Source organism: Dasypus novemcinctus, chromosome 2 (genome assembly GCF_030445035.2).
Source record: "Dasypus novemcinctus isolate mDasNov1 chromosome 2, mDasNov1.1.hap2, whole genome shotgun sequence".
NCBI lineage: Eukaryota > Metazoa > Chordata > Mammalia > Cingulata > Dasypodidae > Dasypus > Dasypus novemcinctus.
This window is the reverse complement of record NC_080674.1, coordinates 186,506,276-186,520,809: the sequence shown is the minus strand read 5'-3', so window position 1 is coordinate 186,520,809 and position 14,534 is coordinate 186,506,276. Positions and strand designations below refer to the sequence as shown.

Below are 14,534 nucleotides of genomic sequence, written 5' to 3'. Positions count from 1 at the left end.
CATGGCATATTTAAAAAAATCGAAATTAACAAAGTAATACCGTTAACACACAAAAATCACACTGCAATGTAATTGTGCTATTCCTAGGCTGAACACAGGGTGCATTCAGAGGCTGGAGTCTGTAATAACACTCAGGTTTCAAGCTGCAGGAGCGAAGCCTTCTCTCAGTCCTGCAAACGTGCCTGGCAAACGTTAAATGATGAAATCTCAATGTGAAATCACTCCTGAGAGGAGCCCTGTCGTAGAAATATGGGTAGATTTTCCCCCCCAATTTATTTCACGTCCTCCAGATTTTAATTTTTTCTCTATTATATCTGTAAACCCTACAGAGAAATGAGAAGTCTTCCTATAGGATGTGACATTTGAGCTGGTACCTCTTCACACCTCCTTAGCGGATAAGGGGAATGATATTCCAATCCCCTTCTCTAAGGGAGGCGGGTGCGGTTTGCTTCTAGTTCAGCTTCTAGTCCCATAAGTCCGCCTAACCTGGCAGTTCCTGGAAGAATCCCTGCCTGCTCCACTTCTTAGTTGAAGTGACTTCATCTATCTGAGCCTCAGGAAAAACAGGATGAAAACCGCTCGCATCTGGGCAGACCCTTTTGAAGCTTTGGTGGGGGTTTGGGTCTGAGGGTGTCATTTTTCCCTCAAAACCCAGAAGATGTTATTTCCGTCTCCCCTCGGTGAGTGGGGGTGCTCAGGGATTGGTGGTTGGCGGTGGGTTTTCCACTTGGAGTTGTGCCATGGACTCCAGCAGTGGACTACAACTCCCAGCATGCCCCCAACGCCTCCCCACCCCGGGCCAAGTCTCGCGCGAAGTGCCGCGGTGTCGAGAGGCTTTATCCCGAAGGCCGCAGGCCTACCCTCACTGCCTGTGCTGTCGGGAACATACCGGAGACTTTCCGTGTCGCCGCCGGCACAAGACCTCGCACAACATGGCTTGGGTCCGTACTGCGCCACAGCGTCTAGAGAGATGTGGGTCCTCGAAACCTCGTTAGTGCCGGAGCTCGGGCCGCAGGCAGCCCCGTGGCGTGGAGGAACAGGTGACTGGCCGGACCCGCGCCCTCCCCAGGGTTTTGTCCTTGTCCCGAGGGACGCGCTGCTGGCCCCTGGCCCCTCTAGACCTCTTCCCTCACTGCTTCCCCCGGCTCAGAGCTGGGCGGGGACGTCCCCTGCCTCTCGCACTGGCCTGGCTGGGGCTTCTCTCTGTTATGCCCTGTAGTGGAGGACCGGGGTCTCCCCTTCCGGTCATCGGATCAGCCCGTGCCCAGCCCCCCAGTCCCGTCGCCGCCCTCATTCTCGCCTTTCAAGCCCCCTCCTTGCCTTGCCCTCTGGGAGCCTCCGGCCTGTGCCGGGCCCCCGCTCTAATCTCTAGTCTTTCTTAGTCTGGCTGGGTGGGAGAGGGGTTGTGTCAGGTCTGGCCTGTTACGTCCTGGTCGCGTTGCCCTGTGTCTCGTGGAGAGGCATAGGGCGGTGAGCTCCGGAGCGCGGCGGTGGGGTAGGCATCTCGGTGGTGAATACACCCTGGACTGGGAGGAATGGATGGATTTTGGTTTCTGCGATGCTCTTTACTGAAGATCTAACTGGCTTGTTCTCTTGACCTCTAATCAGGATAGAGGGGCAGGGTAGCAAGTTGTAAAGCAAATAATTTGGCCCTCCTATGGCTTCGTTTTTAACTCCTCTGTGAAATGGGGGCGAAGATACTGCCCTTGCAGATGGGCCACTTATCGTTGACCTTGGACAAATCAGTTACCTCCTATGAATTTTAGTGTCCTTGTGTTTAAATTGTGCATAAAAAACGCGTGCTTTGCAGGATTGCTTGGACGGTTAAAACATACTTAGTTTTGCTTTAAACCATTAAATATTAGAGTGAAGAATGAATTTACCTACTGTGGTACCTGGCCCCTTGCTGTGAGTCCAAGTTATTTTGACCCTCAGTCTTAATTTATTTAGAAACAAAATGGGTATATATACCTCTTTTGCAAGGCTGTTACGGGAAATGAATGTATAAAGTGTGGCAAACTCTAAAGAATTGTACAACGTTACTTGTTTATTGTTATTAGAACCTCTGGATGGACTCTTCCTGGGAAGCTTTGCTAATTTGCTGCAGCTGGACAATGTTCCTCATTAATATCTGTGTGTCAGCATAATCGTCACATCATTTCACTGTGGTAAGGTGACTTCACCATGTGTAGTGTCTTAGCTTTGCCATCTCACAGGTGCTATGAACAGCCATGGGTGTGGTGAGACCTTTGACTTTATCCTTTTCTTTTTTCCCCCTTGGGCATGTTTGCTGTCCATTGTTATGTGTGTTTCAACCTTGTAAACAAGCCATAAAACTCTGTGTGCCTGCCAAAAGAACAGCACTGGCAGAAATTGTTCGGTGTTCACTGTAAGAAAATGCCCTTTGTTATTTTTATTAGGTGGCAGGGACTCAGCTCTGGAATTCTATCTAGAAAAAGCACCTGGATCCCAGTCTTTCAATGGCTTCGAGACATCCCGAAGTACCTGGTAAACTTAACTCTTTTTGGTAAAGTCATGTTTTGCCCTTAAGGTTTTAAGCTACACAGAAACCACCTCACTGGAACCGTATATTAATGGTTATTCTGTCACCAGGCAAATACTTAGACTTAGCAGATTGGCATCATTTAAATATTAACTTATTAAGCTTCTACTCAGGATATGAACCCCAAAACTAACTTAAAAGAGAACAGCCATTTCACTTAAGGGTGTGACATATTTGTCATTTTCTCACAGGTATCAAATCAAAATTTAGTATTAGTTGTAGTCCTTGTGTTATGGTATGTGCCAAAATGGTTAAACTCATCGGCTTTTTTATTTGGGGATGGGATGGGGAAGGGATGGTGGTCTGGGGCAGAAGGCGCCAGCCTGCTTCAATGGCAGATTGAAGTAAGTCATGAAATTGCTCGCAGTAGCATTTAATGAGTCTTGAGTCTATAGAGGGCAGTAATTTCTTGGTTACTGAAGTCAGTGGCCCCTCCTTGGAGTGTTTTAATGGGAAGAGCAGGTAATTTGAAATAAAATCTAAGTCACTCCCTTTCTGATTCTCTGTAAAGTAGGGATGATAGTGCCTCTGAGGGTTCCTGTGAAGATTAAACAGCAAGTGTGTGAAAATGGGAGTCAGAAGTTAGTGATAGATATACATGGACTGCTCAGAAGAAAGTTTTGTCCCTATTGATGGAATATATTTCCTAATAAGTATTAGCTGATTTCATGATTATTACTATTATTAGGAAGGATACTGGCATGGCTGTTGGGGGAGAGGAGTATCTTTGAGATGTTTTGAACATTGCTCCCAAATTAGATATAGTAATAGACGGCCTCCCTCACAGCCCCCCAGTGTGGACTCCTGTCTAGTCTCTGTCATTATCTGCTTGCATTTGGTTTGTCTTTCATTGCTGTTGTGATTACCATAATCTCCTGTAACCATCCTGTTGCACTCTAGGTTAATGCTTTGTAGTGTGGGGAGCATGGAGTGTTGCCCGAGCAGTGTGAGTAAGGGCCCTGGCTTTGCATTCCAGTCCTCACCCACGTGCTGGTTGGTGCGAGGGGGCAAGTTGCTCAGGACGCGTGTTTCAGTTTTCTGACCTGGGAAATGGGAAGAACCTCAGTGAGAATCAGATAAGGTGGGGGTTGTAAAGTGCCTGGCAAGGAGGAGTACTTAGTAATTATTACTTATTTGTTTTTTATGTTGCGGTATAATCCACATGCCATAAAATTTACCCTTTAAAAGTGTACAATTCAGTGATTTTTAGTATATTTACAGGGTTGTGAAGCCATCGCCACTATGTCCAGACCATTTCATCATCCAAAAAGTACCCTCATGCTCATTAACAGTCACTCCCCATTTCCCCCTCTCCTCAGCCCCTGGGAGTCACGAATCTACCTGCTGTCATATGGATTCGCTAGTAATTATTGTTATTAGTAATAGTGATAGTAGGTGCGTGGTCCCAGACTGTTTAACGAGCAGGCAGGTAAATTAAGTGTCTTTGGTGGTTTTTGGATTTATTGCCAGACAGATGGATGTCTTGGAGGGTGTGATTGTGGAATTTCAGCAGCAAGAAAATGTCACCCTGAAGGTGGATCTGGAACCTTAGTTCTGATATGAGAGGATTAGAGAGCCAAACAAAATGAACTCCGTTCCCTGGTTTGGCACAACCGAGAGTGCCCTTGAAGCTGGGTGCTGCGTCACAGCGGGCCGTTCTGGCAGTCAGTTCCAGCGGGGGAGAATGCAGGGTCAGCTGGCCAGTGTGCTGTGAGAGTGGCAGTCAACAGTTTCTAGGAGGGAAGTTGGCTCTGCTGTTTTAAGTCAGATGGAACACTTGAAACTAGAAATGATGCTGGGCATTTATTTTTTCTTTATTGAGGTAGGAAGGGCAGAGAGGATTTGCGGTGAGACCTTGGTCCAGGCCCCCCTCTGGGATTTTCTCTGAGAACTTGGGCAAATCACTTCACCTCTAGGTATTAGTTGACCTGGTAATGGGGGCAGCTTCTGTGGCATAAAGAACACAGCTCTGAAATCAGACAGATTTGGGTTTTGACTCTCAACTGTGCTTTTAAGTCATGTGATCAGGCTCAGGTCGATTTGATTGAATTTCCGTTTCCTAATCCGTATTAGATGGATTAGTGCTGCTGAGCAGGTTAAATGGGAGGGTCCAAAGTGTCAGGACCAGGGAGAGGATTAGCCTTCTTACCTTCTCTTGAACCGGTTAGCTAGCCTAGATAATTGGCTCTGCCCCAGAGCAAGAGTGGGCCAGAGCTTTCCTCTCTGAAGATGAATTTAAAGCTAAGAGTATTTTAAATTGCTGAACCCATCCTGACAGGTGTCTCTGTTCTTAGCTCTTGAGCCTAGTGGGCCTCTGGGCAAGATGTCCCTGCCCATCGGGATGTACCGCCGGGCATTCAGCTATGATGATGCCCTTGAGGACCCTACGCCCATGACTCCTCCTCCATCAGACATGGGCAGCATCCCCTGGAAGCCCGTGATTCCAGAGCGCAAGTATCAGCACCTCGCCAAGGTATCTGACTCTGCTCACTGCTTCAGTGGCTCCCTGTGCCCACAGAACTGGGCAGTAGTCACTCCCTGTATATGTTTTCTGTGCCTTAGTTAGAGATGATATGTCTTTGTTCTTTCTAATTCAAAACTAGAATGGCCATGAGTTCCCCTACCTGCGACTTCTGAGGTTTTTCATTTCCCATCGTGTTGAATCCAAGCCCCTGAGCTTTCTCATCAGTTCTGCATGATTCTCTCCCCAGCGCCTACCTGGTGATCTATCTGTGCAAGTCACTTAAGAGTCCTCGCACCTTTTGGGTTATTTTATGCCTCTCAGTCTGTGCTTTGCACTGCTCCCGTTGCCTGGAATGTTCCCTTCCTCCCCACCCCATCTGCCTGACAAATGGTCTCCTTTAAGTCTGAGCTCCAGCATCTCCTCTGTGAGGATTTTGCTGACATCTCCGTCCTCTTCATAAGAATGCCATCTCTCTTTTTGAGCTCTCCACTGTACCATGGACCTCTCTTAAAACCATAATTCCTACAGTACTTTATTGCCCACTCTGAGCTTTTTTGAGGTCAGGGGCCATGTCTAGTTTTGTTCTCTATCTGCAGGATCCAGCAAGAGGGCCTGGCATAAAGTGGATTCCTAAAAAGTGTTCATTGAATGATTGGGAAAAATGGGCCCTTTCCCAAACACGTGCTCTGCTTCTTCCCTTGTGCTACAGCTCCTGCCTCAGATGCCTTTCCTCACTGCTGTCCTCTGGCAGAGCTGCCTCCTTCCTAAGGCCCTTTCTTTTTTAAAAGCAGTTTTACTGAGATATATATTCACATACCATACAGTGTATCCAAAGTGTGTAATCACAATGTTGTGCATTCATCACCACAGAAAATTTTAGAACCATTCCATTATTCCAAAAAAGAAAAACTCCGCAGGAAGGCCCTTTCTGACACACCTACCCTGCGATCTCCTCACAGCCCTGTGTGTGGTTTGGTCTCACTGGTTGCCTATATGTCACTGCAGTCTTGTTACTGAAGCCTGAGCTTCCTAGCTGCAGGGACTGTGGCATCTCTCACCTCTGACTCTCCAGCCACCAAGAATGCAAGGAAGCTGATACTGTTACCTGAATAAAAGAGGCTTGCCAAGTTCAGATCAGGCCATTTAACCCGCAGCTCTGGTTTCACTGACCTTTGAGCTGTGACATCTGAGGGCCTGAAAGGAAGTACACAGTAAGCACCTGCTGACACAGACCTGGGCTGGAATCCCAAATGGTCTGCTTATGAGCTGTGCCCTTGGGCACATGACTTCACTCTTAAACTGCAGTGTCCCCACTGAGGGATCGAGGAATTTACCTCGTAGAGGTGTTGTCAGGATTAAATAAAAGGATTTAAAGACTTGGCACATACTAAGCATGTGGCTGATATTAGGGCTCCCGGCTCCCAGCTTAACTTTGATTATGGAGCTGCATTTGATCCTTTCTTTCGCGTGAGCTTTTCCCCCTCCATTAAGCTCTCAGAACAGGGAGCTCCTTTCTAGGGAGGGTCCCCTATAGCTTTGAGGGAAATTCCCTATAGCAAAAACGACTGAAATCTGACCTAATCAGTTGTTGAAAAGAAAATATTCTGCATGAAAAGTACTGGAAGCACTTGGAGAAAAGAAGCCCAACAGCCGGTCTGTGGTTTCAAAGCCGTGAACTTCAGGGACTAGAGCAGAAAATACCTAAGGCTCCCAGTATTGCTTCTGGGGGCAGCACACTCCTTTTCTTGTGTAAAGGCTGCCGAGTCCTTCACCAGTCAAACAATTGCTTCCATTTTCCTCTTGCACTAGAACAGCTGACGATTTGAAACAACTGTTCTCTCAAAGGAACGCTCAATTTGACTCATTACGTGCTCAACTTGACTCATTACGTACATTCTTTCATTTGTCCTAACTACCCATGTGTTTGGAGTCAACCCTCTTCCAAATGAGGAATCAGAGCTCAAGTTAATGTTACTTTAGGAAGGTCACGGCTGAGAAATACAATCCTGTTTTCTAGTAGTGATGAAACATTCCAACACATCCTTCTACTTCCCTCCTTCCTGACCATCTTACTTTGTCCTCAGTTTCTCTGGAGAAGCAGAGAACAGAAGATAAATGTAGTTCCCCTCCCTGTCAGTCCTGAGCCAGGTGCCAGCTGTTTAAATTGCAGAAGGGGCATGCTCCCAGCTCTCTCATGTTAAGGATTAGGTGCCACGTAGATTTTTGTTTGTTTGTTATAAAAGACTTACTTGACTCTTGAGAGCAATGGTCCTCAAAGTGTGGTCTCGGGACCACCAGAGTCAGCGTCACCTGGGGATTCGTTAGGACTATAAATTCTCATGCCCCACCCCAGACCTACTGAATCAGAAACTGGGGGGTGGGGCCCAGCAATCTGTGGTGTTTTGGCTTTTTTTAATTCAATCTTTGTTTTAACAAGTCGTCCACCTCCAGGGACTCTAGTGCTTGCCCAAGTTTGAGAACCACTTAGCGAATGCTGTGATTAAATAAGCAGAATCTAGTCCGGTGCCTGGTACATGGTCGATGCTTAGAAATTCTGCCTTCTCTGGACATGGTAGTTTAGTGTATTGGATGGAACATGGTCTGGGAAGATAGTATAGCTCAGAGCTGCAAACTCTGGCTTTCTCATACATTCAAGTTAATCCTATGTTTTTATTTGTCTTTATCAAGCCGGGTGGGAACTGACCCTCCTTCTCCCTCCTTCAAGTATTTCTTTACTTACCAGATTAAAAGTATTTCAGTAACTTCTTCAAAGGAGTGAGTTTAGTTGTTTGACTCCCTGTGAGTTTAGTTGTGTGATTCCCTTGCCTGCTCAAGTGCCTCCTAACCTCTCTTGAACAGGTAGAGGAAGGAGAGGCCAGTGCATCTTCCCCTGCTGTGACCCCATCACCGGCCACTGACAGTGTGGACAAGGTCCCAGTGGTGAAAGCTAAAGCTACCCATGTCATCATGAGTTCTCTGATCACAAGTAAGCATTATTCACCTCTCCTCTCGGTCGTGAAGTAAGGATGGGGAAGACTAGGCTTCCTGCCGCCCAGCTGCGGATGATTCGGCAAACATGCCTGCCTTGGGCCTCGGTTGTCCTGGCTCTGCCTGTCAGTGAAGGTGGTTCCACTCTTTTGTCATTTTGCCTGCCAGATCACCTCAGTGCAGAAGCTCCTTTCAGTGGAAGCTTTGCCAGCCATTAAGCATCTCAGTTGATTTAGGTTTGTTCCTGCTGCTTTGGTGACACATCTAGCAGTGTGGCCTTAGGCAAATTAATCCACTGTCAAGATTATTTCCCTTTTTATAAAATGGTGACAGTGTCAGGCCGGCAGGTGGAGGTACAGATGAAATGGGCATCTGTATGGCAGGAGCCTGGCCTAATGTCAGTGGCTGGGAGCTGCTGCTTTTACTGTCCTGAGCTCTGCTGAAGGTGACACACTGAGCCACCTCCCACCTGCCCTGTACTTGTGTTTATTTTTTAACTTAACTCAAAGTTGACCCACCAGGAAGAGGACCAAATTTGGTGCCTCTAGTGCCTTTAGTCTTGAGAATGGATGATTTGTGATCTGAATGAGACCACTGGTACAAGAGGCCTTACAGATAGATATTGAAAACCTTATAACAAATTAACTGCACTTTTCTGGGTTCTGGAAGGCCCTTCTCGTTGCTGTGGGAAGTTAACAATTACTAGGTGCACAGCTCTACTTGTCAGCAGAAGTGCCTCTGCCAGCAGGGAAGGACACAGGTTCTCCTTGGTTGGCTCAGTTTTGAAGCCAGAAGTCCTTGTTTATGTTCTCTGGGAGGGCATCAGTTTGTCTTGGGCAATTCTTTGAGAATTTATGCAAGAACCAAAAGTCTAAGCTTACACTTTGACTTCTCTTGTTCACACTTAAATGTGTCATTTGAATCAGCAACTATTATTTGCATCTTGCAAGCTTGAGAATGTTTTGGTAGTGAGCAAGCTCAGTCATTCTTTTAGCACGGCATAACTTTTTAATTGAAAATATAGTTTACCAACAGCACAGGACTTTATAGCATCCAAATATACCATTGTCACCAGATAATCATTTGGCTTATTCACCTCCACATAGATGGATATTTTTATGTCCTTGGAGATACAGTAGACATAACTTATTATTTTTTTCTTTTTTACAATTAATACTGCTGCAAACTTTTATAATGTTGCTACAGTCTTCAACATTTTTATATAGCTACATTTAAAAGTTTTGGTATTGTATTGTAATTCAATAAACCCTTTTCCTCCCTTTAGATTTGTAGGTAAGAACAGAGAACATCTCTATGTATATAATGTTCTTTCTTAGCTTCTTTTTGTGATGGAAATGCTTCCTTACAAGGGGAATGACTAAACTGTAAGGTACACTTGTTGTCTAGAACTTTGGTGAAAGTCACATTCCTGTGTTTAGGTGTGTGGTATGTAGTATGTGTACAGGTGAAGCAACAGTTGAGTCATTCCTCAGTATAACTGACATGATTATGAGATCCTAGGGCAGACTGAACTGTGTTGGGTGTCCCTTTCATGCCAGGTGCTGTGTTGCGTAGCTTCACATGTAGAAACATGGGGTCAGCAGACCTTGGCTCTTTCAACAGGTTCCCTGAATTTCGAATCTGATGGGTCTTGATGCCATCTATCCTAAATGTGGCCTCTTTCTCCTTGGCAAAGTTTTTTTTGTGGGCGATGAGGGTGGTTGAGCTCCCTCAGGAAACTACACTTGGAGAACTTTCAGTGTTTCTGAATGGCAGCTGGTTTCTCCAGCCTGCATTCTACATACAAAGAAATTCCAGTGTCCATATGAGAGGAAGGTGAGGTTATTCAACTGTTCCTTTAGGAGTAACCTGTTCTTGAGCTTGGTGTGAAGGCAGGCTTCCTTCTGGTTAGAGAATCGTTGTGTGACATTCAGAATTGCTGCTGAGATGCCTACTTGGGAACCCTCCTCCTTGGATGGTCAGTGTGAGCTCTTGCTTCTGGGGAGAAGAGCAGATATCTGTGCATCATCCTCCAGGTTGTGATGGGAGAGGGGGGTGGGCATGACTGTCATCTCCTCTGTTCCCAGAACAGACCCAGGAGAGCATTCAGCGTTTTGAGCAACAGGCAGGGCTGAGAGATGCTGGCTACACACCCCACAAGGGCCTTACCACCGAGGACACCAAGTACCTTCGCATGGCAGAAGCTCTCCACGTAAGCTGATTTCTTAGGAACTTTAAAAAACAACAACAGTAGCAGCAAGAATCCCTGGTCACTCATGGCTTGAGATGTGGCTTTGGCTTAGAAGCTGTCAGCTCAGCTACTTGGGGTCTGTGATTGGACTCAGGATTTAGAGGGAGTTTAGTCCCACCTGTGGGGTACTTCCAAGCTGAAGGCTCTGGAGCTCTTAGCCTCATAGTTTCTGCTAATTCATCTCTTTAGTGGGGTATCTGTTTTGCTTTACTCAGGCTAGGAGGCTTACATGAGATTCTTGGCTTATTATGTGTGAGCACTTTATGAACCATAAAGCTGATGTGGATTATTTTGTGTACCAGCGTGATCAACTCTGAGGTAGAAGGAGAATAGGGCAATCTCAACAGAGGTAACAGTTTATCTGGAAGGAAACAGTATGCTCTGTATTTAGTTTAAAAAAAATTATAATCAAATGTGGAATTGGGATAATTTTGCGTTTTAATTTATAAAGTTGGAATGAAGAATAACCTGGTGAGGATTAATGATGACCAAATATTTGAATAAAATGGTTTCAAATGACTTTCTTTCAAGGCATACTACTTTATACTGAACAGTGCTTTATGATTTATAAAGGACTTGCATTCATTTAATCTTTGCATTAACCTTTGAGGTAGATACTAGTCTTCATTTTATAAATGAAGAGAATAAGGCCCAAGGCCCTATAAGTAGCCAGTACCTGGACTCAACAAGTCTCCTGCTGCCCTATTACCTGTTTGTTTTTTCCTCTTTTATCCAAAGTTGTCAGAGCCCTCCTGAAGGGGCTCACAAGGGAGGGCAGAGGCCGATTGTGAAGAGTCACAAATATCTCTAAGAAGCTTGGGACTGCTTTCTGTAGACAAGGGTGGGTCCTAATCGGGTCTCGTTCTAGATTTTGAGTTCCAAATAACTTTTTTTTTTTTTTTGAGGTACTGGGGGCTGGGGATTGAACCCGGGACCTCATATGTGCAAAGCTAGCACTCAACCACTGAGCCGCATTGGCTTCCAAGTGCTTTGTTCTGCTTGTTGTTTGCTCTTGTTTTTTCAGGAGGCACTGGGAACTGAACCTGGGACCTCCCGTGTGGGAGGTGGGCGCTCAATTGCTTGAGCCACACCTGCCCCCCAAAGGGCTCTTAAATTTAGCCCCTTTGGGGCATGATGAGAAGAGCACAGAAAGCACGAAAGGATTATGATAAACAGTGTATGGCAGGGGGAGCCATGTGGCTCTGTGACTTTGCATTTTGTATTGAGCATCCCAGCTGATTCTTTTGCACAGTGAGTTTTAAAACCACTGCTGTGGGGGGTCTGGGTTGGGCTGGTGCCCGGTTTTCACTCTCAGACAAGACAGATGCTTGCAGAGAGGGGCATTGTCAGTCTCTGACACTTAACTAATACCTTTCAAGGACTGATATTAGTGAGTAGAATTCCAGTTGAGCCATTCATCCTTTTGAATGGTATAATTGACCTTGTTTAGCCCATTTTCTCCGTCTTCGCCAGGAGTAGAGCATGAGGATGACTAAAAGACCCGATGTTAGAAACTAGCCCTGTATTCCAAAATTTGACATGTTGGGTGTTTGAGAAAATTTGCATGTGATCTTTTGGAAAGTAGCTTGGGCTAAGCGTTGGCATACTAGAAATGGAGGACAGAGACAGCATGGGAGCATGGATCAGAAAAGCAGGGAAGTAGATTTTCTCTCCCTTACTAGACTGTTAATCTGTTAAAGTTATGTTTCCAATGCTGGGGGAACCCAGAGTGACTGGTTAGAAGGGGAGAAAAGGAAGTGAAGGGGGCAGGCTCTACCAGGAAGCATTTAGCATGCCCATATCTTGGCTGTGAGACACTAGGAATGGCAGGGGATTGTGTGGTATGAGAGGTGGTGAGAAGAGGTCAAGGCCCTGCTTACAAGGCCAGGAAGAAAGCTAGCCTGCATTGCAGCTGGAGTTGCCTTTTCCACGGACTGGTTGGATGAATGTGGGAAAATCATTTCACTTCTCTTAAAGTAGAAGCTCTAGCATAGTATTTAGCACAGAGGCATTTGAGAGATGTTGTAGAGTGAGCACATTTCCCCCCCGAGGATGGAATTTCATCTAGTATGGCAAAAGCAAAGGGATAGCTACTTAGTAACCCAAAATTATTCCATCTATGAATGTTTTTCCTTTTGCCTGAAGTTAGTGTGAGCCAGATTATTTATGCGCAAGCTTAGCTGTTTTCCAGCTATTTTGAATGTGCTCTAATTTTGAAAAAGTCTTTCTTTTTACCCATCTGAACAGAAACTAAAACTTCAGAGCGGAGAGATAATTAAAGAAGAAAAGCAGCCTGCATCGGCCCAGTCTACTCCAAGCAGCACTCCCCACTCTTCCCCTAAGCAGAAAGCCAGGTGAGTTCTTCCTGTGAGCCCTCTGGGCATATCAGTGTGCCCCAAGGAAAGCCAGTGCTGTGCATGAATCTGGGATTTAAGCCTGTGGTTTCAGAGTGAGAAAGGGTGGCTGACAGTATTCTTTTTGCAGGAGACATACCTAGATGTCTAGGGAGAGGCTTTATTTAGGTATGTTTTATTCTTCCTTTTTTCCAGAGGCTGGTTCACTTCTGGTTCTTCTACAGCTTTACCTGGCCCAAATTCTAGCATCATGGATTCCAGAAGTGGGGATAAGGACAGAAACTCATCAGAAAAATGGAGCCTTTTTGGCCAAAGATCCCTCCAGAAATCTGATTCGGGTAAGGCAGCTCCTTGAACAAGAAAGCCACATGGCAAGCACCATACCATGTTGTATATTGGTTGCTGCCTACTTCTTCTGAAATCATCTGCTCTCTGGTTTTCTTCTGTAGGCGGCTTTGCCACCCAGGTCTACAGAGGAGCACAGAAGCCCTCTCCAATGGAACTGATCCGCGTCCAGGCCACCCGCATGGCAGAGGACCCAGCAGTCTTCAAGCCACCCAAGATGGATGTGCCAGCGATGGAAGGGAAGAAGCCGTCGGCACGGACCCATAATCTCAAACACCGTGACTTGAATGTGCTCACACCCACTGGGTTCTAGAATGCTTTCTATTCCAGGGACTCTGATAAAGGGCATCTTGCGCCCCACTCCCATATTACTTTGGCTCTGACATAGGAAAGGTGTATTTTTTAAAAACCTGCTAAACTGACGCTAGAGCTGGAGACACAGTTGGTTTTTGAGAAATATTAGTGCATAGCTTGTCTTTTTTGTGTGGAGGAAGCCATTTTGTACTACTTTAGTTCAAAGTTAGACTCACTGATCTAAGCAGTAGTGTATCAGGGCTCCCGTCACCTATTTTTATATCATGTACCCTAGACAAGAACTTTAATTATTGCTTACTAGGTAAATAATGTTTGTGATGTTGCAAAACCCAGGTTTCTACTTGATTCCTTTACCACTGGCAGCGTGAGCATTGACAGGATCGTGGAGTAGTGGTGTTTGCTGGCTACGTAAACAGCCCTGGGCCTCCTGACACTGCTGCTAACTGTGGTCTGGCATCGCTGGTGAGAGGGAACCTCAGATCTGTTTGAGCTATTGGTACAGATACAAGTCAGTCTTGGTAGGGACCTCTCTTCCTACTGTTGAAACTGGACTCAGCCTTTTTGGGAGACCTAAGCGATCACTGCCTCCTGTAGCCAGTGCTTCACACACAGTACCTCTTGGGTGGGTGCTGTTGGAGGGATGTTTCCTTTTGATGTGTGACAGAGCAAACACTAGGTCTTGCATATCCTTTCTTGCACTTTAAAGTGAGATTAATTTTAATTTAACTCCAATTTGGTTGAAAACTTCCTGAGGCTTGCGATAGATAATGGATGTTTAAACTTTTTTAAAGTCAAGAAGATGGTAACCACAGTTAGATTGTAGTCTTGAGGTTTGTGTGAAACTGTTGTTACCCTATTTTGATTTCTTTGTTTAGCCCAAGACCTGAAACCATTTTTCCTGGGTGGTGGAGGAAATTAAGATTTCTGTATGAAAGCATTTCCCCCCCAAAATGAATCTCTTACCTTTATACCCATATATACCTTACTGAAGAGAGGAAAGAGGGAACTGCCTTTTTATTTCTTCTCACTGTTACATGTTCAGTCATTGTCTTGAGCCCTGTCTCAAAATACCTGCTGTTTTATGTTTTGGATATTATATTATCTACATAAGGAGCACTGACCTTTCCATAGAGGGATCCTGGAGTCTAGGATGATCAGAACAATTAATTTATTTGTGTCTTCTGTTATGCTTGTTTCTCTTGTCTTGACAATAAAAATTCTTACTACTTTCTCAAATGTGGCCAGTGTTTTTTT

The 14,534-nt window shown here is 45.5% G+C and overlaps 2 protein-coding genes across 5 annotated transcripts in view; one reads left to right on the top strand and one right to left on the bottom strand.

The window, feature by feature from the left end:
• SIMC1 (SUMO interacting motifs containing 1) overlaps positions 1-14,534 on the bottom strand; it is a 93,528-nt gene that overhangs the window by 2,713 nt on the left and 76,281 nt on the right. Inside the window, exon 10 of one of the 2 annotated variants that reach the window (XM_058282480.2) lies at positions 9,870-10,013. The exons of the other annotated variant lie outside the window; for it this stretch is intronic. Coding sequence (XP_058138463.1) covers positions 9,967-10,013 — 47 coding nt within the window. The 3' untranslated portion in view covers positions 9,870-9,966. Of the gene's footprint in view, positions 1-9,869; positions 10,014-14,534 lie in introns of those variants that run through there. 2 annotated transcript variants of the gene reach the window in all.
• KIAA1191 (KIAA1191 ortholog) lies at positions 336-14,516 on the top strand. 3 transcript variants are annotated; one of them, XM_058282496.2, is made up of 9 exons: positions 792-1,040; positions 2,061-2,168; positions 2,421-2,508; positions 4,858-5,036; positions 7,887-8,013; positions 10,103-10,227; positions 12,514-12,620; positions 12,816-12,958; positions 13,070-14,516. In XM_058282496.2, exons 3-9 carry the CDS (start codon positions 2,481-2,483, stop codon positions 13,276-13,278), a joined length of 918 nt encoding a protein of 305 aa, XP_058138479.1. In that variant the 5' UTR covers positions 792-1,040; positions 2,061-2,168; positions 2,421-2,480; the 3' UTR covers positions 13,279-14,516. The 3 variants fall into 3 exon arrangements, with proteins under 3 accessions (XP_058138468.1, XP_058138479.1, XP_058138489.1); XM_058282506.2 differs by lacking the exon at positions 2,061-2,168 and having other exon boundaries at positions 816-1,040; XM_058282485.1 differs by lacking the exons at positions 2,061-2,168; positions 2,421-2,508 and having other exon boundaries at positions 336-1,040.